Source organism: Cervus elaphus, chromosome 15 (genome assembly GCF_910594005.1).
Source record: "Cervus elaphus chromosome 15, mCerEla1.1, whole genome shotgun sequence".
In the NCBI taxonomy this organism is placed as follows: Eukaryota; Metazoa; Chordata; class Mammalia; order Artiodactyla; family Cervidae; genus Cervus; species Cervus elaphus.
In genome coordinates this window covers 10,065,715-10,092,235 of record NC_057829.1, presented here as the reverse complement: position 1 = coordinate 10,092,235, position 26,521 = coordinate 10,065,715, and the positions used below count along the sequence as shown (strand labels likewise).

Sequence of the window (26,521 nt, the reverse complement as noted above, 5' to 3'; positions counted from 1 at the left end):
TTTGGAAATACAAAGCCTAGCTTCTATTTCACTAACACTTTCAGTTTATTACATGTATTTAACTGTTATGTTGACTTCTGAATTAAAAATGCAGCATCAACTCTATAAAGGCTCTGGCTATCAAAACTACTAGAAAGGGCATGTCTTACGCTTCTCATGACTTTAATTCAGGTTACCTCAAACAACTACACATTTGACAAAGATATATAATAAAGTAGCTAGCTTCTGTTAAACTTTGCCACCCAGGGGCCTTAATCAGTAAAACTGAATTAGAGAAAGTACATGTGACAAAGAGAAGTTATGAGATGTATCATAAATAGGCTTAACAATTCAAAGGAAGAAAAGTTTGAAATAAGATGGGCAAAAGCAAAAACCTTGACCGCTCGCCACTTCTGGAAGGGCATTTAAGCTGAGAACTTAGATGAGATCAGCCAGTCCTCAACATGTGGGGCTGAGGTGACAGAGGAGGGGGCAAGGGGTGAGCGTGCAGAGAGAACTGTGATCAGAATGTCCTGGGATTGGTTCTGAAGGACCTGGAAGACCAGTGTAACTGAAACAAGAGCCGTGGAAAATGAAATTAAAAAGAAAGGCAGGTATATTCATCTGCTTGGGCTGCCATAAGGAAATACCACAGAGTGGGCAGCTTAAACAGCAGAAATTTGGTTTTTTACAGTTCTGGAGGCTCAAAGTCCAAGACCAAGGTGCCAGCAAGGTAGGTTTCATTCTGAAGCCTCTTTCCTGGGCTTGTAGGCCACCATCTTGCAGTGTGCTCACCTTACCTCTCTGTGTGTCTGAAGACAGAACAGTCTCTCTGGTATCTCTTCTTAGAAGGGCGTTACCCCATCAGACTAGGGCCCCACCCCATTTGCCCAATCTAGCCCTAATTACTGCCAACGGCTCCAGATATGTCACATTGGGAATTAGGGCTTCAATATCTGAATTTCGAACTGTGGTGCTGGAGAAGACTGTTGAGAGTCCGTTGGACAGCAGGGAAATCAAACCAGTCGATCCTAAAGGAAATCAGTCCTGAACATTCATTGGAGGGACTGATGCTGAATCTCCAATATTTTGGCCACCTGATGTGAAGAACTGACTCATTGGAAAAGACCCTGATACGAGGAAAGATTGAGGGCAAGAGGAGAAGGGGGCAACAGAGGACGAGATGGTTGGAAGGCATCACCGACTCAGTGGACATGAGCTTAAGCAAGCTCTGGAGATGGAGAAGGGCAGAGAAGCCTGGCGTGCTGCAGTCCGTGGGGTCGCAAAGAGTCGGACACAGCTGAGCGACTGGACAACAATAACAATCTGAATTTGGGGACCACCATTCAGTCCATAGCAGCAAGCTTCAATTTCTGCAGTGCCTTAGAGAATTCTTGTAAAATGTTTGAATAGGACTATAAGTCCCATGGGAAATGCTGAAACGTGGTTTCAGCATTTGGTTGGAGGACTGTCTGTATCCAAATGGCTGGAATGTGCGTTTGTTCCCCAGAGGCCCAGCTGTTTGTGCTGCACATCCGGGTTGGAGAGTCCCTCGCCTAGTCCGTGCGTTGGGGGCAGAGGGGCCCTCTGTGTGGCTCTGCTTGTTGGGAAGCCAGAGAAGACTGCCTGAGAGTGGAGGAGTCAGCTGAACAGTGCTTGGCTTGTATGGATCGTACGGCTCGCCAGCTAAACAGCCCTGAGCTGCTGCCCTCCAGGCAGTCCAGAGCAGTGGGGAGGCCGGGCCCTGGCCACTCCTCGCTGAGTGGGTGTGCCTTAGAAAGACTCCCCATGCACCCAATCTGGTTACTTGTTTTATCGTGCTAGGTATGTGTTGAAGACTGAGTAAGACGACTTTTATTTACTTTTTGATGTGTTTGTAATGCATTTCCAGTTTGGGGACAAAGCTACTTGGGTGCAAATGGCTGTAGAGTTGTCTCCTGGCCAGTTCTGGCATCAGAGCCAGGCAAGGAAGCCCATAGTGGAGAGTCAGGAAAAGGCAGTACAACCCAGACAGTTGAGGTCTTGCCCTAGGGGCAGCTGTGGGAGGTGAGGGGGTGGGTGGGGCTTTTTCCCTCTCAGTCTCCTCCGACCCTCCCAAGTCACCCAAGTCAATCTAAAGTCTTAGTCAAAGAACAGCGTGCTTCCTGTTCTGATGGGGCTTCCTATGCTGATGGGGCTTCAAAGTGGGTACCTTGTACCCTGACCCACATGAGCTCCTGCACATACCTGCGGTTACAAGCCACACTGCTGTCCCTAAACTGCCCCTGCCCGCCATCCCATCTATAAATTGTGGACCTGCCCTTGCTTTGAAGTAAGTAAAAGAAAGACCCATAGCATCTGGTTTTCCAGGACAGTCTCCCATCCTAACACCACACAACGTAGCAGCCAAGAATGCAGAGTCTGAAGCCCAACTGGCTGTGAAGTCCAGCAACCATACATGAGCCCTGTGTGATTTGCTTAACATCTTAAAGCCTCAACTCCCTTATCCATAAAATGGGGATGATGAGAGTACCACTTGAGTTGTAAGAAATACTGTCAGCAAAATGTTCGATCCAATCTTTGGCAGTAAGTATAACCTGTTGTTACCGTGACTAATGACTGCAACACACCCTACTTGGCCTCCAGAGTAAATGCGATTGGACGCTTCCAGAGTGGTCAGTACGGCCGTAGGCACTTGCATCCCTGACTGACAACCTCAGAAGCCAACCTCAGTCCAGCTCTTTAACCCAAGAGCGTTACATGTGCCTCACTGGGCTGTCTCTCACAGACATCTGCTGTCCAAGGCCCGCTGGGCCACGGTGGAAATCATAGCTTTCCAGATATCCCTTCTTCCTCTCACCAATAGGATCGAATCCTTCAGTGTGGGCTAGAAAACAGATTTTGATGTGTTATTTGACTCTGTTCATATCTTTACTTTTTTGTTTTTCCAGATTAAAGTTATCAACTCTGACAGAAGTATGACTTCCCCTTCAGTAGGTTCAAACACATTTTTTTCTAGAGCCCACCCTGGGCTGGTTGCTTTCTAGGCCTGCATATTGCTGTCAACCAGGGGTTTCCCATCACTGGGAAACTGTTACCTTGACATTTCCCTTCACTTTTCTGCACTGGATTCCCCTCTCTCTTGGATCCCATGTCTTTCTTTTTTATCTTTTTATTAATTTTAGTGAAGCACATGTTCCAGGGGTATGAGGAATTAGTATTTTAGATTTCACCTGCTTAAAAGTATCTTTCCACAGTCACAGTTGTCTGATGGCTTAGCTGGGTATAGAGTTCTAGGGTAGAGATAATTTTCCTTCAGTATTTTGAAAAGCATTTCTCCTTTATCTTCTGTTTTCTAAAGTTGATTAGAACATTCTGATCCCTGAATGTAAAGTACTTGCTTTCTCAGAAAATCTTTAGGATCTCCCTTCTGAAATTTCAGGTGATGGGCTTTGTTCTCAGTGACTTTCTGTTTGTGGCTCAACCAAATTTATGATCTAACTGTTCAGGTCAGAAGTCTGAGAGGGAACCTCAGTGGGCTGCCTTCTGAGGCTGTCATGGGTGTACGTTTCCTCACTTTTTCCAGCTTCCAAAGACCACCATAGCTCCTGGCTCCCCTCAAAGCCACGGTGTCCAGCTGAGTCCTCACAGTGTCTCTTCCTGCTTCTCTCTTCTGTCTGTCTCTCTTCCACTTTTTAAAAACATGGTGGTATAATTGAATTAGCATTATATTGGTTTCAGGTGTAAATGTCATAATTCAGCATTTGTATACATTGCAAAATGATCCCCACAATAAGTCCAGTTATTACTCGTCACCAAATATAGTTACAGAATTCTTTTTTCCTGTCATGGGAACTTTTAAGACCTATTCTCAACAACTGTCAAGTATGCAATACAGTACTATTAATTAGAGTCACCATCCTGTACATCACATCCCCAGGACTTAACTCATTTTGTAACTGGAAGCTTGTTCCTTTTGACCCACCCCACCCCCGGATCCATTTCATCCACGTCCAAACCTGCTGCCTCAGGCAACCACCTATCTGTTCTCTATATCCATGAACTCAATTTTTTCTTTTTTTTCCCTTTAGATTCAACATGTAAGTGAGATTGTATGGTATTTATCTTTTCTTGTGTGACTTACTTCACTTAGCATAATGCCCTCGGGGTCCATCCAGACTGTCATAAATGGCAAGATTTCCTTCCTTTTTTATGACTGAGTAGTATTCTACTGTATATAAATACCACAACTTCTCTATCCATTCATTTATTGATGGACATTAAGGTTGCTTTTATGTCTCAGCTATTAAGACTAGGGCTCCCCAGGTGGCGCTAGTGGTAAAGAACTTGCTGCCAATGCAGGAGACATAAGAGACCCTGGTTTGATCCCTGGGTCAGGAAGATCCCCTGGAGAAGGGTATGATAACCCACTCCAGTATCCTTACCTGCAGGACCCCATGGACAGAGGAGCCTGGTGGGCTACAGTCCATGGGGTGGCAAAGAGTCAAACACAAGCTGAAGCAACTTAGCACACAACAGGCACAGTCCTAGCTGCTTCTGTGTAGACTCTTGAGGCTTGAAACCTTTGATTTCTTTGGAAACTGAGCCATTAAATACTGAGAACAAAAAGGAAACAATTCCACAAATAACTAATACATAAAAAATTAACTTTCCTTAGAAAGTGTGATTCTTCCCCAGCTGTGTTAAATGGAAATGAAAAAATAAGATTTTCCATCTGTGTCAGTTTGACAAAGTAGAAACAAAGCAACTCGTTCAGCTTTCTTTTCCATGGGAAACTCACAGGTAGAAAGATTTATCAGTTTCTCCAGGCAAGCCTGTAGGTTAAAGCAGAACACATCTGTATGACCACAACTAGCTGTATTTATGTTAGTGGCTGACAAGTGTTGTCTCAGAGTCACCCGGAGAGCTGGCTGAACATACAGGTTCCCGGGTAACCCCACTAGGGCGGGCCTGGAGTTCCGAGCACAGTGTCCAGGTCGGACGGCTCTAGGAAGGCATGATCTTGGGGCCACTGGGCAGAAGTCAGTCAAGGTCACCCAAGCGGCCCGTTCTCAGGCTGTGATGAGCTGCCCCATGGATGGAGGGGCAGAGCCAGGACTCAGCCAGAGCTGGGATGCAGCAGCTCTGGCAGCAGGTACTCAGGGACAGCAATGATGCGGGTTTCCTATTAATAAAAATGATACTCTGGAACAGGAGCACTACTGATTTACTTTCACTGGCCAAAGCAGTATGAACATCTACATCTTTCTTTTCTCCACTGCACTGGGTCTTTGCTGCACTGGGCTTTCTCTACTTGCATTGTGCGGGTTTCTCGTTGTAGTGGCTTCTCTTCTTGTGGAGCACGGGCTCTAGTGTATGAGCTTAGTTGCTCGTATGGAATCTTAGTTCCTGGACCAGGGATTGAACCCAAGTCCCCTGCATTCCAAATGGATTCTTAACCATTGGACCACCAGCCAAGTCCCTACATCTACATTTTCCCAATGGTTTTATTTTCCTTTCTTACCTGTTCATGATGTTTCTTTTGTAGGTTTGGACTAGACTTCTTCAGAAGTGCATTAAAGAGTGTGAAATTAGAAAAACCTAATCCCACTGCAGGTCAGGAGAGCTGGACCACATATGCTCTTCTGTAGGTTTCCAGCCACCTGGACCAGTGCTGACACGTGGGGACAGGACCAGGCCACAGCTTGCCTCCCGTAGGTGGGTCTTCTGGGCACGCATTCAGGCTGCTGCCACCTGCCCCTTAAAGATAAACAGTGATCACAACAGCTAACGTGCATTAAGCACTTGCTGTGTGCCGGGCACCATCTTAAATCCCTTACATGTGTTCACTCATTTACTCCTGCAGACAGCAGGCTGCATGTTACTCTACCTCCACCATATGGCTGCCCAGACAGACTGAGGTTAAATAACCCACCCAGATTCACACAGCAAGAAAGTTGGAACTAACTGTCAAGCAGTCATTTTACCGTGGAGCTGTCCCTGGGAGCCGGCTGTGCACAAAAGCAGAGATGACTGTACGGGATCACAGGAGAGGCTCCACTTCCAAGGAGAAAGTAGGGGAAAGAGCGCCTTCCCAGGGGAAGAAAGACCAGCTGTTCCTGCAAGTCCTGGTCCACACGAAGGGGGCAGCCAAGGAAGGCAGGCAGGCTGGAGCTGGGCTGAGGGCCCGCAGAGACTCTGGCCTTTCTGCCCCAGGACTGGGGAGAGGGCTGGGAAGGGCAGCTGGGACAGCAGTGCTAGTGGGGCCACATTTCCATCACTGGCCCCTGCTTCGTGGTGTCCAGAAAGCTGGAGGGATAGCACGCCCTCCTGTCCGCATAGGCATGGCCGTGCCCGGCCCTGGGGCCTGTTCCCAGCTGGCCAGGGCACCAACCCAGGCCCAAGCCTGCCGCTACCTTGTACCAGGCCCTGAAGCCTCAGTTTCTCGTCTCTTCCATGAGGGGGCACCTGTTCACTCCCGGCGCTCTAGCCCACAGGAAGCATCCAGTAAAGATCAGATCATTGTCGGCTCTTACTGTCCTCACACATGGACACTGCAGAGGCTGGGCCCTCTCGCCTCCAGCCGGTCCTGTGGGTAGTGGCCCTCGTGGCCAGCAGAGCGCTTCCCAGGGGTAGGTGTCAGTGACCCTGCTGGTGGGATGCTCATGGCATCTCCATTGGCTCAGGTTGTCCTTAGCTTGAGAGGAGGAAATTACGCTCTTTAAGTGTACAATTCATGAGTTGAAACTGAAGGTACTGCTCTGCTTGAAAGCCTGAAGCTTCCCATTGTGCAAGCTGTCAGGCATGGCAGCCTCTGAACTGAAGAGCTTAAGGTCAGGGATGCGGGCAAGGCCTCAGTGGGCCCCGGGGTGCACCCAAGGCCAGATGGGGCCACCTCTGTGCCACTCGACCTCAGCAGAGCCTTAATATTAGTCATTTGATCCTCAGGACAACTGTGAGGTTGTTACCCTTAGGTTAATCCTTTTATCCCCAGGAAACCTGAGCTACATGGACTTTCTGGGACATGATTATTTAAATTGTTTCCATTTACTGTTTCCATTTCATGAATGCTTTTGGTGAAACAACCACCCCAACAGGACTATAAAATGTTCAATCACAGGCCAGAGGCCAAAGGGATGGAGTTGCAGGAGCCCAGGCAATGGCCCAGAGCTGCTCAGGGCAGGACCTGGGGAAGCAAAAGTGCAGGTCAAAGGGGTGGGGGTGGGTCACTTAAGCTGCCCCGGGACTCAGCGGAGGACAGAATCTTCCTGGAGTGGAGACAGGCTCCCACAGTGAGGCCACTGTGGCTTCCTGCTGGCGTATCAGCTTTGCTGTCATCACTGAGTCCACGGCCTCCTTCCTCTCTCTCTGTCTCTAATTCTTTATTTAAAATCACCGTTCAAATATCCATATGTGGCTGAATATTTCTTGATGTTTCCACTTTTCTCCTTATGTTTTTTCTTTTCCTTTCTCACAGTTCAAACAATTAAGCTTCCTTTTCTTTGTCTTAGGGGAAATTATTAATAGCAGTGGGATGGAAGGCAGAAAGAATTGCCAGCAAAATGTCTCCCTCTTAGACTTTTAGACTTGTTTTCAAGAAACTAGGGATAAAACTACCATATGACTCAGCAATTCCACTACTGGGCATATATCCTGAGAAAATCATAATTCAAGATGACACATGTCCATTGGAGCATGATTTACAATAGCCAGGACGTGGAAGTAACTTAAATGTCCATTGACAGATGAATGGATAAAGATGTGGTACATATACACAATGGAACATTATTCAGCCATAAGAAGGAACAAAATTGTGCCATTTATTGTTGTTGATCACTTACCAAGTCGTGTCCAGCTGTTTGTGACCCCATGGACTGCAGCACATCAGGCTTCCCCATCCTTCGCTATCTCCAGGAGCTTGCTCAAACTCACATCCATCGAGTCAGTGATGCTGTCCAACCATCTCATCCTCTGTCGTCCCCTTCTCCTCCTGCCCTCAGTCTTTCCCAGCATCAGGTCATTTGTAGTGAGGTGGATAAACCTAGAGTCTGTTTCACACAGAGTGAAGTCAAGTCATAAAGAGAAAAACAAATATCGTATACTAACACATGTATAAGGAATCTAGAAAAATGGGACTGGTGAACCTATTTGTAGGGAAGGCATAGAAACCAGATGTAGAGAACGGACTGTGGACACAGCATGGAAGGAAAGATTGGGATGAATTCAGAGAGCAGCACCGACATATATAAACTGCCGTGCATAAAACAGATAGCTATCTGGAAGCTGTTGTATAACACAGGAAGTGAGGCTTGGTGCTCTGTGCCAAGCTAGGGGAGTGGGGTGGGGGTGGGGTGGGAGGGAGTTTCGGGGGGTGGATCTATACATAAGTATATTTATATATACTTAGAGCTGATTCACATTGTTGTACAGTGGAAACTAGCACAACACTGGAAAGCAATTATCCTCCAATTTAAAAACAAATCCTATGATAAACTCTAATGGAAAGGAATATTTTAAAAATATTTTTAAAAGAACATATGTATATACATACATGAAAAAAGACTTTGAGAGAAGGTTGCTGCTTGCCAAAAACAATTTATTACTGTAAGACATTTTCTGCCATGTGTATTTTTCCATTTTCCCTTCCACATTATCTGTGTAGCCTTGTAAACACATCGTAATCCAAAACAGCTGAGATTTGTAAATAAAACATAAATCAATGTTTAAAAAAAATAAACCTGAGGCAGAAGATAGGATTTGCGGAGAGGAGCAAGGCTCCAAGAAAGGAGTGAGAAAGAAAGACACCTCCCCCGACCACCACCTGGTCCTAAAGTTCTTCAGAAAGAAAGATGGCCTTGGGGCTGGGGGGGCAGGGAGGGGTTTGTCCTACAGGATTCAGTCTACTGTTGAATCCAGAAATCAACAGTGGGGTGCTGGGTTATGGGTAGGGCAGCAAGCAGGGCAGGGTGAGGAGTGTTGGCAAGGAGAACCCAGACCCCGGGGTTCATTGTAACAGTAAAACCTGATATCCTTAATGTCCTCTGTGAGGTAAAAGATGATCTTCCCAACCCAAGGATTGAACCCAGGCCTCCCACACTGCAAGCAGATTCTTTACCATCTGAGCCACCAGGGAAACCCATATAAAGGGACAGCCAGACAAAAAGCAAGCTCAGGAAAAATAAACATGAAAACAGATTGGAAATGAAAAACTCGGTAGAAGTTTGGAAGATGAAGGCATTTCTCACACATTAGGGCAAAAAGAAATATAAAGATGAAAACTGGAAAGTAATCTTTCCCTCTGAGGTTCTAATTATCTGCATTCTAAATGTGATGCCCCTGTAAAAGTTTCTTTGTGCTCTTGTCTGAATACCTTCTTCTAACCTATCTTCCAGTTCAATAATGCTGCATCTGATTTTCTCTTTAACTCAATCTATTGGTTCTCAATTTCAGGTTTTGAGTTTTACAGCTCTAGGCTCTCCATTTCACTATTTTGTGTGTTGGCTTTTTCATTTCTGGTTCTGAGAAACTCTGAATTTTGTCATTTATTCCTGAGAACATATTAAAATTGTACCTGATAACTCTTTTATCTGGGTCCTCTGTTAAGTCTGTTTCTATTGTCTATTGTTTCTCTTTCATTTGAATCAAATGGTCTCTTTCTCTCAAAGATCTCACTGTTTTTATTTGAGGACTAAACACCGTATATAAAAAAGTTACAGACTACTTGAGAATTTTATATCCTCAGTGAAAGATTTGGCATTTGCTTCTGGCTGTTCACTGGAGGAACTAGCAACCACAAATCCCCTTCATCTATGGTTTATGATGAGTCCACCCTCAGCTTCTGTCCTTTGACAGCCTCTCTATTTCTGGTTTGTCTTTGACTTTCAGAGTTCCAGTCCTAAAAGCCTACCTGTGACTGGTTCATGTTCCTGTATGGCAGAAACCAACACTACAGTTTAAGGCAATTATCCTCTAATTAAACATTTTAAAAATAAAAGTTCATAAATCACATACATTTGTTTAATGGGTAAATCTGCTTTAGGAAGTAGGCAAAGAAGTATATTATTGCTAGGTTAAAGGGCTTGTGCATGCGTGCTCAGCCGCTTCAGTCACGTCTGACTCTGTGACCCTAGGACTGTAGCCCGCCAGGCCTCTCTGTCCATGTTATTCTCCAGACAAGAGGACTGGAGTGGGTTTGCCCTCCACTGGGGGATCTTCCCAATTCAGGGATTCAACCCGCATCTCCTGTGTCTCTTGTATTGCAGGCAAATTCTTCACCCACTGAGCCACCTGGGAAGCCCTGGAGTAATTCTGTAATTTCAAGTTATCCAGGGAATCAGTTTATGGTAATTGTTAATTCTGGCTTGGCTTATGTAACCTTGCTTAATGTGTTTAACTGGTATAGTAGTCTGAAATTGGCAAATCAGGCAAAACTAATGAAGTGTGACATGAGAAACACAGCTCTTTTCCTGCAACTTTCCTTCTTGGTGGTTTAGTCCTGAAGTCGTGTCTGGATCTTTGTGACCCCATGGACTGTAATCTGCCAGGCTCCTCTGTCCATGAGATTCTCCAGGCAAGAACACTAGAGTGGGTTGCCATTTCCTTCTCCAGGGGATCTTCCTGCCCAGGAATTGAACCCAGGTCTCCTGTATTGCAGGCAGATTCTTTACCAACTGAGCTACAAGGGAAGCTCTTTCCTACTTAAATGACACCTACCCAGTGGCTTAGGAGCTTCCCTCGCCTCTGCATGGCGCCATCACAAGCGTTTTAACCCCCAAGGCAGTTACTGTGTGTTTGAGACTGTTTAATATCAGTCTTACTCAGAACTTGAGAGCTTGTTTGGAGGTTCTAGCAGGGGAGTGCAGCTACTCATGTGCCCTTGACTGAAGACCAGTCCTCCTCTAGGGACGACTGCCCTACAACATTTTTGGACTTCCCTTGTGGCTCAGATGGTAAAGTGTCTGCTTATAATGCGGGACACCAGGGTTCGACCCCTGGGTCGGGAAGATCCCCTGGAGAAGGGAATGGCAACCCACTCCAGTACTCTTGCTTGGAAAATCCCAAGGACGGAGGAGCCTTGTAGGCTACAGTCCATGGGGTCCCAAAGAGTTGGACAGGGCTGAACGACTTCACTTTTCTTTCACTCAGAACTTAACAATGTACATCTTGTGATTAGTGGAAATAGTCTTATTGTAACTATCTCATTAACTCAAACCTGCAACTTCATTCTTTTAAGGAAGTTAAAAAAACACCCTCTGACTTAAAGGAGTACATATAATTTTAACAGAGTACCCAAAATGTGTACAGATAAGCCTTTGGAAAAAGAGCAACCTATCCTGGTGAGATGTCAACATCAGACAGAATCCAATCACACAGCTCAGTGACTTAGAGCAGGGGCCCCCAACCCCGGGGCCACAGAGCAGTACTGGTCCGGCCTCTGAGGACCTGGGCTGCATAGTAGGAGATGAGGGGCAGGCGAGCAACTGAAGCTTCTTCATCTGTCACTGCCGCTCCCCAGCACTCGCGTTACTGCCTGAGTGCTGCCTCCTGTCAGATTCGTGGTGGCATTAGATTCTAATAGGAGCTCGAATCCTATGTGAACTGCACACGAGAGGGATCTAGGTTGCATGCTCCTTACGAGAATCTAATGTCTGACGATCTGAGGTAGAGCTGAGGCAGTGATGTGCCCACTGATTCTGATTGATAGTGAGTTGTGTAATTATTTCGTTATATATCACAATGTAACAAATAATAGAAATAAACTGCTTAATAAATGTAATGAGCTTGAATCATTCCCAAACCATCTCTTCTACCCCACCCCCCTACTCTAGTCCATGGAATAATCTTCCATGAAACCAGTCCCTGGTGCCAAAGAGGTCAGGGACCTCTGACTTAGAGCTTAGAGGAATGTCCTCTGAGTTCAAGTTCCACTTAGTTAGGGACCCCTTTGTAGACTGGATTACTTGCAAATTATTTAACTTCAAAAAATTGAAATTCCTTCATAGACTGGTGTGAAGAATAAATCATCTGTTAAGGGGGCTTACCACACAGCCTGGAACATAGTAATTGTTGATCAATGGTCCTCCAAAGGAAGGTTCACACATTGCTTGTCATACTTAAATTTTTTTCACACAAATATTCTGATTCCTATTGATTCAGACACAAAAATAATCTTGTCTTCAGAAAATTTACTTAGAAATACCAATTTGAAATGATTCTGTATGTAAGTAATGGTCCGGTTAATGACAGAATGAAAAAACTGGGCCTGGGACCTGGTCTTGAACACAGCCTGCCACTCAGTGAGGAAACACCTCGGCCAGGTGTCTGGCTATCCCTGAGTCATCGGAACAAGGAGTATAATGATACCTATTTTCCAGGTTATTGTAAGGATCAAATGAGATCAAGCATGTAACAAAAGGTGGTGCAAACTAGAAAGCTCATAAGCTATAACCGTCAATAGTTTTAAAGAAATGTACTCAATAGCATTTATTTAATAAGCTTTTATCATTAATGTTATGCCCAACACTGCTCTAGGTAAGTTGATGGCAAAAAAATGAAATGCAAATATTCTCTGTGCTAATGAAACATACCTGTTCCTCACTATATACAGAACGTATTTAACATGCATATATTTACATATCCTGTACTTCGCTGACACCGTTGGAAATGGGGATGAGATTCAATGGGATCCTTTACTCCTTTTAAGAGCTCTGACCGTCCCAGCAGCTTAGGGAGGCTCATTATACTTGAAGTGACACAAGTCACATGTGTCACACTGTATGATTTTTCATTCTCATTGTTCAGCAATCAAAAGGAAAGGGGATGTGTCTCATTACTTCACCATCGTTATTATCATGCTGTGCTCACCTCATGAATGACATGAGCATTGGATATCAATGCAAAAATGCTAATGAAATATTCATTAGAATCAGGCAGTATATTAAAAGAATTACGTGTTACAACAAGATAGAATTAATTCATAGAGTGAAGTATGATTCAGTGTTAGGAAATCTTTCTTAAAAACTTACCAAATTAATATGAAAAAGGAGAAAAAATACTCTAAATAGATGCTGAAATTCATTTGATAATTCAACATGCATTCTTGAGCTTAAAAAATTAAAACCACAAGTCTTAGTTAACTGAAATACATGATCACTTCTTTAACATAATGACCAAAAGCCAACATCATGCTTTGAGGACAAACAACAAGAAAAAAAAAACTTCTAGTAGATATGTATCTACTATAATTCCTAATTCCTTTATATTAACATCAAGCAAAAACTATGATTTAATATAGGTTTAGGTGTTCAATTTAATACAGGATATTAAGAGAACTACATAAGATGTATAAAAATTTAAGAGGCAAAATTATCTTCAGAATCACATCTTGGGTGATGTAATTACACACTGGAAAACTCTAAAAGAGAAACCCCAGAAAACTAAAATCAGTACATTCCTTACATACAATCAGAAAATATAATGGATTTCATTCACAAAAGCATTAACAGATGAAGTACCAAGGAATAAATTCACCAAGAAATGTACAAGATCTACCTGAAGAAAATTTGAAAATGCTACCGAAATATGAAAGTACCCTTGCATAAATAAAATAGGAATAAAATAAATAAATAAATAAAATAGGAAGATTCAAAATTATAAAGATGTCAGACTTCCCTAAATTAATCTACATTTGAGATTATTTCAATGAAAATGACAACTCTTTGGCAGGATGGTAAGGAATGTTATTAAATTACTTAAAATTGGATAATAAATATGTGAGAATACTTAGGAAAAAACTGAAACAGCAGAAGAATGAGGCCAGTTGTACCAGCTGTCAAATTAAAAATCTACAATTAAGATTGTTAATGGCACAGAAATCACCGATTCAGTAAAACAGAATACAGAGCCTAAAAGTGTACTCAGATCCACATCTAATAAATGTAATATATTATTATAATAGCATTTCAGGTAACTGGGGGGAAAAGAAAGATGATTCAAAAATACTGCAACAATTTGCTAATTATTTGTGAGGAAATGGGATTCTTACATCATTCTTCACTCTAAAACAAATGATAGATGGAGCAAACTATCAAGTATTAAAATATAATAAATTACTAAAAGAAAAGCATGAATGTTTTTGGAATCTGAAAGTGGGTAAGGCCTTTCAAAACCTAATAGAAACCATACAAATCACACAGAAGAAAACTCAGATAAATGTGGCTTCGTAAGAGATTAACAGTTACTATACTATGAAAATAAATACATGAACGAATAAATAGATGAATAAATGACAAACTAGGGAAAAATCTGTAACACAGTATACATGAAAGTTAATTTCTTCACTATACTATAAACTACAAAATCATAATACAAAGATCATCAAAGAAAAGAATGGCAAAAGACATTTACAGAGCTTAAAAAAGAAAGATATGCAAGGTTGCTGAAACTCACTCATAAAAATTACAAACAAAACACGGTAACATTTTTCACAGATGAGTAAAGAATAAATGTTATTACTAATCAGAATAATCTTATTAAAAAGTGAATGACAAAAAGTAGTGAATGAATAAACAGTGACATTTGGGGAAGCAGGTGTTCTCCGACACTGCTGAGAAGGTAAAATGGTGCAAGCTGCCTGACCAGCAATTTGACAATGTTTTACCTAAATTTAAAATGCATGGTTTGACTGAGCAATTTCGATCAATCTGTCCTACAACATAATCACACAAGTAAGCAAAGATACATGCACAGGGAGCTTTTTTCAGGATTTCTGGTAATCCTGAAAAACCCTGAAGACAGCAAAGTAATTAGAAAATGCACAACCCTGACAGATCCATTCATTGTGACAGAGTGCCGTTCAGTCATAGAAAAACCCAAGCTGGCGAGGAGCACTGGGATCTGAGAAGTACTGAACCGGTAACACTCAAGTGAGAGCAAGACACTCAACAGCAGGTGCCGTGTGGTCCAATTTCTGGGGAAAACATTATGAGAAACTCTTACCAGTGGTACCTCTGCTGAGGAGGGTCACCAGGGGCCCGGGTGTGATGATGTGGACTTCTTGCTCCATACCCTCTGCAGGTATGTTAGTAGGGATGAATTACAGACACAGCTTTCCTTGCCTTGAATCTAGCACATCTGCAATGGTGGCGGCACGTTACTTCACAAGCCTGCCCACTGCGTGTCTCTGTTCAAGCTCTCGTGCCCGTCTTCCGTGCACACCGAAACCTTGTCCCTTCCAGGACCGACTTTAAAGCCAACAATTCCACGAGGCCTTTCCAAACTCCTCAGAATAACACTGCACTCTTCCTTCTTAGCACTCCCATGGCACTTACACTACAACACACACGTTTTTCAGTCTTTTTTTTTTTTAACACGGTTTGCAATTATTCAGATTAATTTTGCTTAATTTAGTTTGCAACAGTTTTGCCTTTAATTTGCTAATTTATTTTTTCCATGTTTTTATTCTCCATTTTCTCCGGTTTTTAAGCACATTAAGAGGAAACACACTTAACTTTATCCTGTCCTCCCCACCCCATGTTTTAGTCAATGTGAGGCACAGTACTTGATAAATACTGTTAAGTTACTTGATAAATACTGTTAAGTCAATTATATATGATAGTTCCCGCAGTATCCACATATTATTTTTTTTAAAAAGGAGATTTTTGTCATTTGTGACCCAAGTTCTTAGGTCATATAGCCCACATTATATTTTCTTCATTTAAAGATGTGCAGAAGCTACAAAACCCAGTAAATTCATATTTGGTATATCTGACTCCCATTCAGGGAAATCCTAAAAATCTGCGATTTGACAATTCACAGTTCTGATAGTAGCAGAACACTTACTTAAATTAGTAATGGTTTTGTACCTATGATCCCCACATAGAAAAACAAAACATAAAAACCTAGGCATTTAAAACATTTCAGTAACATGAACATAAGAATATTAAATCATTAAAGAGAAGAAATGAATATATAATAATGTAACATCAATCAATTTTATCCAGTGTAAGAAAAAAATGTAAGCTTTATTTTGGTAAGACATTTCAGATTCCCTCAGATCACAGCATACCAATAAGCAAAACGTACACATACTGATCTTATACTACACGTCAAGTCCTGAATTCCCAATCCCAGGAAAGCAAGCTGCAGAATACTAGTGCTGATAACAACTACAGGTAGTATTTGAAACAAAAATAAATGAGTTTTCAGCACTTAAGTGAAATGAGGCTTTAATCAAAAAGAGACTTAATTCCACAGGGCGTCTTTTTTCAACAGTAATTAATTCATTCAAGTCTGATTTCAAGCTCAAGTGACAGTGTTATGTTTGAAGCAATTGAGAAAAGGCAATCAACACGTAAGTGGTATAATACAGTATGTACTAGATTTAGGGGCAATCTCTAACTGCATTCAATTTTTAGACCTTGTTTTGGAGTCTAATTAAACAAGAACTAGAGCTCTGACCCCACTTGGAGGAATGCAGTGAAATTGCTCTGCCTTGGCACAAAGGCACGTTGCAACATCGATGCTCTTTAATCAACTTGTCCCACACTAACCCATTCTTCAACAGCATACTTCCTCCAGCTACACCTTAGAGGAACACACAACTTTTACCAGAAGAAAATTCTGTACTTCCAGTTTTAAAAAGCAGACAATGCTATGGAGGCAACCATTTGAATATCTGAGTATACACACTGAGGTTTCTGCAACTTCATGGCATAAGAGAAGTTTTGATTTCAGAAGTATCATTTCATGAACCCAGCATCAAATATTTACACAATACATGTTTCATACAATATAACTTTAGAAACTTCAAGCGGCATAAAATTTTTATCAAATTCAAGTTTCCAGTGATCTTAAAAAAAAAAAAGGCAGGTTACAACTGTTTTTTGTTCAACTGAAATATCCAGTCATGGTTATTATCTAGAAAATGCTAAAGTTATGTGAAAAAATTTAGTCAAAGAAATTATTTTTAACCTTTTAAATATGCACAGCTAAACAGAAAATAAGAGGTTTGTCTGGCATATGAGTAATTAATGTCAAGGAGCTTTACAACTCTCAGCTGCTATTAAAAACTATTTCAGGTTTTACATAATTTCCACAGTCTTAATACCACTATTTTCATTCAGATAAAAGAAATGACCTTTCGAAGTCACTGACATCAGAAATGACACTTATGGACAAGAATGATAACTAGAAGCTGGGGAAAAACGGGTCTTAGCAGTTTCTTTCCAGGTATGAGGAAGGCCATATAATCAATATACAATAGATACAATAGTTTAATGGGCACTTTTCTGTTTTCCTCTTAGCCAGAAAAAACAAATCTCTGCTCAAAGCAGTCACACTTGAGAATGCTATGGGGTCTGCATATGATTTTCCCTAATTTCCTAACCACCCAGACCCTGAAATCCAAATAAGTATTTCAATGAAAACTTTGCTCTCATTTGCATGAAGTCTGATTCACTTTATGTAACCCACACTAAAAGTGGGTTATCTTTATTATTAACAATGTGTCTTGTTATCTTTATTATTCTTAACATGACAAGGAAAAGCTCCAGCTGGAACTTTAGACAACTCAGAGATATGTACAAAAAAAAATGTTATCACAGTTCTTCAGATTTTCAAGTAAATGCACCCAAATCAAGTGTTATCAAGCTGCTAATTAGCAGCTACAACTAATGAACCATTTAAATCAGGTTGTAAATGCTTGCTAAACTGTGTTTACAAAAGCTTCCTTTTGTGAACTATAAGGACTGGAGTATTAGACTCCACACACTAGCTACTTTCATGAAGGAATTCTGTTGACCAAAGTTTCCCTAAAGCCAATTTTCTCAACTCCTTCCCTTTCCCCTAAACTGTTCACACACATTTTACAGTCCACAAGAATATGAAGCAGGGTGTTTTATTGGCACTGTATCCTTTCAGAAACCTAACATTTCAGTGAACTGGGAGACTTTCACTACACACTCTGTGTATTTACAAACACTGTTCTATCTGCACCACATAATCTATACTGTGAGAAAGTTTGTTGAGTCAAAGGATAAGCTGAAACGCTATACTGTGACAATATATTCACTAGAGAGTTCGCATACCTTAAAAGGAAGGCATATTAGTTATTTTAATAATTCCAATGTTTTTGTTATATGGGCTTAACATTTTTTTCCTTTGATTTTGCATTTCTATCTGAGAGAGCATCTTTTAAGATGTGTTTGAGAGTATAAAGAATATGCTAATACAACTTAATATAAATATAAATAATATAGAAGCAATCTATAGGGCTACACATAAACAGGTCCAGGTGTCAGACCACTGACGTTGTACTTTCGGGATTCACGCGAATCAGTCTGGAGGCATTTCTCAGGTCCTGGAGTTGCTTGGCAGGTTTCCCCACACCCTCCTCAAACCTTTTTTCCACCACAGGGAGGACTGTTTCATACAGGAAGGACGCGTTCTGTTTGATAAAAGCTTTCTTCTCTGGATCTTGCTCACACCGAAGGCTGTAATCCACATGCTGGACAGCAACCAGAATGATCTCCACCAGGCTCTCCAAAAGCACCATGTGCAGCTCTGGGAAATACAGCTTCAGTGCCTCTTCTAAGAAGCCCATGGTCTGCTTGGTGAACGCGACCACCGTGTAACTCAGGTTCACCCAGCAGTCATCCCCCGTGTATTGTTCAAAGTTACTCACCCCACAGCTCTTCATTTCCTCTTTGAGTTTCCCCAGGGCCTCTGGAGTCATCAAGTTCATCCTCCTCCACATCTCCTCGGAGTTGCGATGCTTAGTGGCTTCGATGATGATTTCTTTATAACTATGCAAGGCTCCTTGGATGTCTTTCACCAGAAGGGCATGGATGATGAAGGTGAGGTCGAGTCCGATGTCACCCAGTTGCTGACAGTGCTCCTTCGCCACTTTGACACACTCAGCCGCTGTGGAGAGGCTCTCCTTACTATCGAACACCTGCTTGCTGAAAGCATCCACGAACATGCCCATGGCTGACCTCGCCCAGACCACAAAGGCAGAGTAGCAGCCACTGTCGGTGCCTGCAAAGTCGGTCTCAAATTCCCTGGCGGTCTCCAGAAGGCTGGTAAAGAAAACGTGGCACAACTTATGAATGTAGAGTAAGGTGGCCCCTTCAATGCGGAGCTGGCGTATTGCGGTGTGCACAGCTGCCGCCCTGTTTCTCAGAAACAGCTCACAAGCCTTCGTGCACTGGCCAAGTCGGATTAGTTGAGAAACTGCCCTGCGGGTCGCCTTGGGACCACCTCTCAGGGACCGATCCGGGGAGAGTTCAAAAACTAGCACCTCGGTGAGCTGGCGGACACGCTCATCCACTCTCGCCCTCAGTTCTTTGACAGGAGGTGGGCTGGGCTTGTCTTCTAGATAATGGTTCAATTTATCCAGCAGGTCAACGGCACCTTCAAAATCCCTCTGGGCAATACAGACATCCAGGTCTTCAGGCAATTCTTGGATCCATTCCATTGAGAGGTCCACCTTCTCTTCTTCTATCTCGGGAACAGTTGGTTCGTCGTCGTCTTCGTCCTCAAACGGGTTACTGGCCTTGGGGGTCACTTGGGGTGGCCCTCGAGGGGCCGCTGCCTCCTCCTGTTCCCTGCGTCTTTTTTCATTGAGGGCCCTCTTGGTTTCCTCCAGCACTTCCAGCCACTCCCGTTTGATTTTTGCATTTTCTGCCTGAAAAATACGGCTCTCAGGAAACATTAACAGCTTGAACATGTCCTTCATGGGTGGGTTGTCCTTGACATTGACCACAGCCAAACCATCCAGGGGATAGAGGGCGTTGTAGCGATACATCCCCCGCCGCTGTGGCAGCCAGGTGGCCACCAGCAAACAGTCGTTCATGAGAAAGCCGTGCACCCGCTGCAGCTGGGCCATGTGGTCCGCCTCGTATTCCACCAGGTCACCATTGTACACTAGGTACTGTCCCGGCGTCTCCAGCAGGTGCCTGCAGCCTTCCACCTTCTCAAGCAGGGTGGTGAGGGTTCGCTGCTTTCCTTCCTCGCCTGGCCCAGAACCGTCCCGGGAGGCGCCCCCGGGGCTGGGGAAAAAGCCGGTCTGGCCCCGGAGGTGGTCGCGGCCCCCCGCTCCACCTCCTCCCTCCTCCCCTCCAGAGGCGGCGGCGGCGCCCGCGGCAGCGGCAGCCGGCAGCAGGGTAAGCGGGATGCTCTCCAGGCTGCTCTTTTGCTCCGTCAGCAGGTGGCTGAGCTGATACATCTCGCTCTCCAGGTAGGAGATCTCACGGGCCGTCTCTATGAACTGCCGGTAGTTCTGGTAGACGTTGCGCTTCAGGTTCTGCGCCGTCTCCTCCGCCAGCGCCTGGATGCGCTGTCGGTGCTCCTGCAAGTCCCGGTCCCCGTCCGACTGCTGCGAGAGCTGCTTCACGTACAGCCGCGCCTCGAAGCCGCCCGACTCCAGCTGCCGCCGCAGCCGGCTTGCCCCACTGTCTGACATCGCCATCGCCATTTCCGTCCGGACTCACGCAGTCCCTGTCACTACCGCCGTGGCCGGTGCGCCGCTGTGGAGGCCCACCCAAGCCGGGACAAACTCCAGGGCTAAGGAAGCAGGATGGAAGAGAGACGAATACGCCTGCGCCCGGGTTTGAACTTCAGTCACTGCGCCTGCGCAAGGTGCCGCGTGCCGACGGCGCGCCTGCGCAGTAGCTTCAGGGGCCTAGGGCTCCTACGCTGGAGAAGCTATTGCGGAAGTGAGTGGAGGGCGGGGCAGAGAGATGTAGGTACTACGATGTGCTACGCGTGGGCGGAGTGTGTCGTTGGTGTTTGACGTGACTCGCGAACCGTGAAGACTGTAACCAGGTATCTGAAACCTTCAACCCTAGTTTTGAGCCCATAGGTGGTGTCACGCTGAGTTCTTTTTTTTAAGACCCAGAATCTTGACTTCGGCGTTTGGGACAAGCTAAGTTCCCGTTGTCGAGCCCGTTTCCCCTGAGTCTCGCGAGATCGGCGAACTGGCCAGAAAGCCGGTATCTCCTAGGCGTGTGACCGGGCCCTCAGACCCGCCCCCCCCCCCGCCCCCCCCGCCCCGGACGTGGAGTCACCCCCTCTGGACCTCGGCAGCCATGGATGAGGACCTGGTTTTGGCACTACAGCTTCAGGAGGAGTGGAACCTGCAGGTCTCGGAGCGCGAACCGGCCCAGGAGCCCCTGTCGCTGGTCGACGCGTCCTGGGAGTTGGTGGACCCCACCCCTGACTTACAGGCCCTGTTTGTTCTGTTCAACGACCGTTTCTTCTGGGGCCAACTGGAGGCGGTCGAGGTGAAGTGGAGCGTGAGGATGACGCTGTGAGTCCCGGGCCCCGCTGTGGACGGGGCCGCCGGCGGCCCTTCTGTCGCCCCTCCCGGTCCCGGCGGCGTTAGCCCGGGCTCTGGATTTGGGGCAGGCGGCCCCACAGGGATTATCTTCCTTCCAGCCCGTTCCCTTCTCACCTTAAACGACTTCAAGAAAGCCCCGTGGCTCATCCCGCGATGGCTTGACTTGTAAGGGGCGCACTGAGAGAAAAATTGTGTTTCTTTGAATCTCACTTCACTAGAAAGGGCTTCCCTGGTGGCTCAAACGTTAAAGAATCCGCCTGAGACCTGGGAGACCTGTGTTTGATCCCTGGGTCGGGAAGATCCCCTGGAGGAGGGCATGGCAACCCATTCCAGTATTCTTGCCTGGAGAATCCCATGGACAGAGGAGCCTGGCGGGCTTCATACAGTACGTGGGGTCTCAGAGTCGGACACAACTGAGCGACTAAGTACACAGCACAGTCCAGAGGCCCTTAACGGTTACTAAAAAGCAGGTTAACGCATTTCTAATTTGTCTTAGGGGTGTGCTTTAGGATCCAGGTGGGAGAAACAGCCAGAATCTGCCCCAAGAGAGAGTGCCAGGGACACACTGTGTGGTGTACTTAGCAGTGAGCCCCGGAGCCCCAGAGTGGGGAAGGTGCTCATGTTCCCATATTTCTGGATCCAGGGGATCTAAAGGGATGCCTCTAAAAGGATCCCTTCCTGACACTCCAGGTTTGAGAAATTCTGATTTGAGATAATGTACCCCGGTATATGAACGGAGTTAACAAGTAAGTCTAAGAAGTCGTTGTATACCACTGTACTTGTTTTTGAATTGATATCAAAGCATCTAAAATAAGAGAGAAGATATGACACTTCGTGTGTTTAACGTATCTCTTTCATATAGGATTCCATTATAATTTTGGACATAGGCTAATGGAGATCTGGCCGTTACGACTACAACTGATTGAGCATAGCTGGTAGGGAGGAGACAGGGAGCAGCAAAATAATATTATCTTTTTCAAGCTGTTACAGCCTGGTAACAGGCTAGGGAAGCCACTACTCCGATGAAATACAAGTATCTCCCAACAAAGTGGGTATACTCTCAAGAAAGCCATCCTTCATAGAGTTCTCTCAGTCTGAACTGTCCAAGAACAATAAATAGGGATTTTGCTCTTTCATTTCTATTTCCATTTTGTGTATATTTGGTGACTAACAATTTTTGTGGTGGTTGTTTTCCAGGTGTGCTGGGATATGCAGCTATGAAGGGAGGGGTGGAATGTGTTCCATCCGTCTCAGTGAACCCCTTTTAAAGCTGAGACCAAGAAAAGATCTTGTGGAGGTATTCTTTGCATAAACCTGATTCTTAGCTCAGTAATTTAGAAACAGTTATTATTAGACTGCTGTAAATTAACCTGTACACGGGGGAAAAAAATCAGTTTTCCCTTACTGCAAACTTTTATTGTGGGGCAAATAATGATTATGTTATATTCTTACAGTGTTTCAAAGTTGGAGGCTTTCAGGTATGTTAGCTACTTTGATTTTTACAACAGTCCTATTTATGTTCACTATGTGTTATCCTTATTTTTATAAATAAGATAAGGTTTAGATAGACAAAGTAGTTGGTTTAGAAGCAGCAAGAAAGTTAAGATCCAAACCTTTTTATTGACACACACGAATTTTGATTCTCTTCTGTTCAGCCACCATGGTGTCCTCCCATGACATACAGCTGGGCTGGCAGAAAAAACCAATGTGAGGGCACACTTCATATCTATAGATGGTGATCACTCCTAATAGCTGAATGAAGCAGTAGGAGCCCTAAACTGTGTTTAGTTGAGTCCAGTAGTTGCCTGAAAATCCTCAAGATATACCTGGTGTGAGTTGTCTTGCCTCAGTTGTATCATTTGAAATGTATGCACCAGAGAGCATAGGTGATAGAGGTTGGATGGGAAGTAAGTTAAAACATGCCTGGAAATATGTTTTTTAAGGATAGCAAAAAGTGGTGGGTTTCACAACAATGTGAGTGTACTTAGCACTACTGAACTGTATACTTAAAATAGTTAAGATGGTAAATGTTTTGTTACATTTTTTTTAATCACAATTAAGAAAAAAAAAGCTACTAAATGTTAAAGTAGTACAACAGAAATACTCAATAAAAAAGAAACTAATAAAGGGACAAAGCCCAGATGAAATAGAGAGAAAAGTGGACATAAAAACAATATCAGTTATTATATTAAATGTAAATGGACTAAACATTCCAGTTAAAGACATGCAGTGGCATATGACATTAACTGAGATGTGATTAAAACAGACACACATATGTTAAATATAAAAGGATGAGAAGGAGAAGGAAATGGCAACCCACTCCAGTATTCTTGCCTGGAAAAGTCCATGGACAGAGGAGCCTGGCGGGCTGAAGTCCATGGGGTTACATGACTGAGCATGTGTGCACGAGGGTGGAGGGAAATGGGTTGGTAGCAATAAAGTGGTAGAACTAAAAGAAAAATAAAATAAAAGGATGAGAAAAAGCGTATCTTCCAAATATTAGGCAACAGAAAACTGTTATGGCTATCTAGTATTAGTATAAAGATTTTAAGGGAAGAAGTTTTACTAGAAAAAAGGGAGACATTTTAAAATGATAAAATAACCTATTAAATACAGACACATAATGACTCTAAAAGTAATAGCATAGCTTTAAACGTGAAGCATCAATCAGCAGAAATGAATAAGAGAAATAAGCAATCTACAGTCATAGTGGTAGATAAAAACACAATTCTGTTGGTAATTCAGTGAAGAAGCAGGAAAAAAACAGTAAAGCATTAAAAAAAATTAAACTATGATTAACCAGATCAACCTTATAAGGAGCGCCAATTGAACAGCCCTAATTGAAAACTGAGTTCATTGCATGAACAATGTTGGTTTAAATAACACATGAACGATTTTTTTCTTAAGGTAATAGGCAAGAAGAAAATGGGAACTATGTGGTAATGCTTCAGGTGAGCATTTGCTGTTGGCAGAAAGTTATTATGTGAAATCAGGAGTAAGATGGATGGAGGAAGAATAGAGGGACTGGCCTGTATTTGAAGTAGCTGCCTAAATTATAATGAATAAGATTCAGAAAAGGAAAAAACTTAAACTGGTTGAGGAGGTCAAGAAAAGTTTCACAGATGTGGATTTCATTACTACTAACATCAGCATGCCTACCACTCACTGTATTGAGTACCTACTGTGTACCAGACTAATCTAGTTATTCTAGTATTTGCTTTTGATGTTTGTTGTTGTTGTTCAGTTGCTAAGTCATGTCCAACTCTTTGTGACTGCAGCCCTCCAGGCTCCTCTGTCCATGGGATTTCCCAGGCAAGAACACGAGTAGGTTGCCATTTCCTTCTCCAGGAGGCGAGCCTAACAAGACAGAATTGAATTCTGACATGTAGAAATGGTAGAGGAGACTATTTTTGGCAGAAGGAATGGGTATGCTATGGACACAAGTGAGGCCACTAAGCTTATGGCATATTTAGGTCTAGAAGTAGTTGTTTTTGGCCAGATCTAGAACAGTGGTGGGAAATTGAGGTGTTTGGGGACAAATGATATGTAGATAGAGCCTAAATGTGGAAAATGGTAGATAAATAAAAATGGAAATGTTCAGTATAATGCCATGTACCATTTTCAAGACGTGTTTGAATTGAACCAAAAATCAGGAACCTAAGTTGTTTCTCTTTAGTGAGAGTAGTTATCATTATTTTAGAATGTTGAAAAACATCTGAAATATAGAATGACCTTTGAATTTGAGTCTCGATAGAGTGGCATTTTCTTGAAAAGATAAGAGTTGGTAAATGTTTGATTCTTGCATTTCTCTATTCGTATAATTCTATACAACTAAAATTCATTAATGCCAATCTAGTTCTGATGAAAACTTTTTTTAAAAAAAACTATGGAGGGTTATGAAAAAAGCTATGCTTTTGAGGACCTTTATGATTTTCACTTTTGTATTCATATTTTTTTGAATAGATTATGACATATCAGCCATAAATGCTTTTGTAAACTTTATACCTAAACTATTCCATCCTTGGTATGGAATGAGCAGTAAGTTTTATTGTTTGTTTTAATATTTTACATGATTTAAAATCCTCAAACTACAGAAGACTATACACAGAGAAATCTTGGTCTCCCCCTTGCCTCTATTCTGACCTTTTCACCATAAAGGATACTGTTGTTACTAGTTTTTTTTCTATCATTCTCTTTTGCCAGTATTTATATCCACTCTTTATCTACTCCCCACCACATAGCATACTTCTTATACAAAATGCTGAGTACACTCTTTTGTACCTTGCCTTTTTCATTAAAACAATACATTCTATAGTGCCCTCCACATCATTTCATAGAGGTACTTTTCATTCTTTTTTATGGCTACATAGAATTCTATTATGTGGCTGTACCATAGTTCTTTCAGTGAAGCCCCTATTGCTAAACATTGTTTTCACTCTTTCACTTTGTAAGCAGTGCCACAATGAAATACCTTATACACATGGCCTTTCATTTTAGTCTAGGTGTTGCTGAGTCCAACAATAAATGTGTTTGTAAATATGTTAGATGTTAACCAAATTTTCCACAAGGGTTGTACCATTTTGTATTCCTACCAGTGATCCCTGGTGGCTCAGTGGTAAAGAATCTGCTTGTCAGTGCAAAAGACTGGGGTTCAGTCCCTGGGTTGGGAAGACCCCCTGAAGGAGGAAATGGCAACCCACTCTAGTATTCTTGCCTGGGAAATCCCATAGACAGTGGAGCCTGGTGGGCTGCCATCCGTGGGGTTGCAAAGAGTCAGACATGACTTACAACAGACATGTCATGTCAGACATGACTAAACAACAACAACCAGTGATATATGGGAATGCTTATTTTCCCTTAGCTTTACTAATAGTGTCAAACTTTAGTTTTACCAGTCTCAATAAGCAAGAAGTTGTATACTTATGTATTAACTTGCATTTCTATTTTTACAAATGAAATTGAGCATTTTTTCATGTTTATGGATAATTTATATTTCATTTTCTGTGACCTGTCCATGAAGTTTGCCTATTTTAAAATCAGATTGTTGATCATTTCCCCGTTGATTTTTAGGAGTGCTTTATAATTTAGGAGTTAATAGCCTGTGAGATAGTTGCACATATATTTTCCTGAGTTTTTTCATTTTACTGATAACATTTTTTTCCCCATACAGAATTTTAAAATTTTCATGTAGCTGAATTTATCAGTCTTTTCTACTGGATTTTGGTT

General features: G+C 43.1%; 2 protein-coding genes across 12 annotated transcripts in view; one reads left to right on the top strand and one right to left on the bottom strand.

Annotated features, from left to right (window-relative positions):
- Window positions 1-15,949: 15,949 nt before the first annotated feature.
- On the bottom strand, window positions 15,950-20,581 carry EXOC8 (exocyst complex component 8). Its single transcript, XM_043926469.1, has one exon. The coding sequence runs from the start codon at window positions 20,429-20,431 to the stop codon at window positions 18,254-18,256; it is 2,178 nt and encodes a 725-aa protein (XP_043782404.1). The 5' UTR covers window positions 20,432-20,581; the 3' UTR covers window positions 15,950-18,253.
- Window positions 20,582-20,645: 64 nt separating this feature from the next.
- The window catches only part of SPRTN (SprT-like N-terminal domain), a 49,360-nt gene continuing 43,484 nt past the window's right edge, over window positions 20,646-26,521 (top strand). For 8 of the 11 annotated variants that reach the window (XR_006345448.1, XR_006345447.1, XR_006345444.1 and 5 more), the window contains exons 1-2: window positions 20,788-21,265; window positions 22,493-22,592. Coding sequence is in view for 6 of the 11 variants with exons in the window: in XM_043926476.1 (XP_043782411.1) it covers window positions 21,045-21,265; window positions 22,493-22,592 (321 nt within the window). In the remaining 5 variants the exon portion in view is untranslated. The other 3 variants (XM_043926473.1, XM_043926471.1, XM_043926474.1) reach the window with 3 other exon arrangements.

Coding starts and splice junctions, on each gene's coding strand:
- EXOC8 (XM_043926469.1), bottom strand. CDS start 20,431: ATGGCGATGGCGATGTCAGACAGTGGGGCAAGCCGGCTGCGGCGGCAG.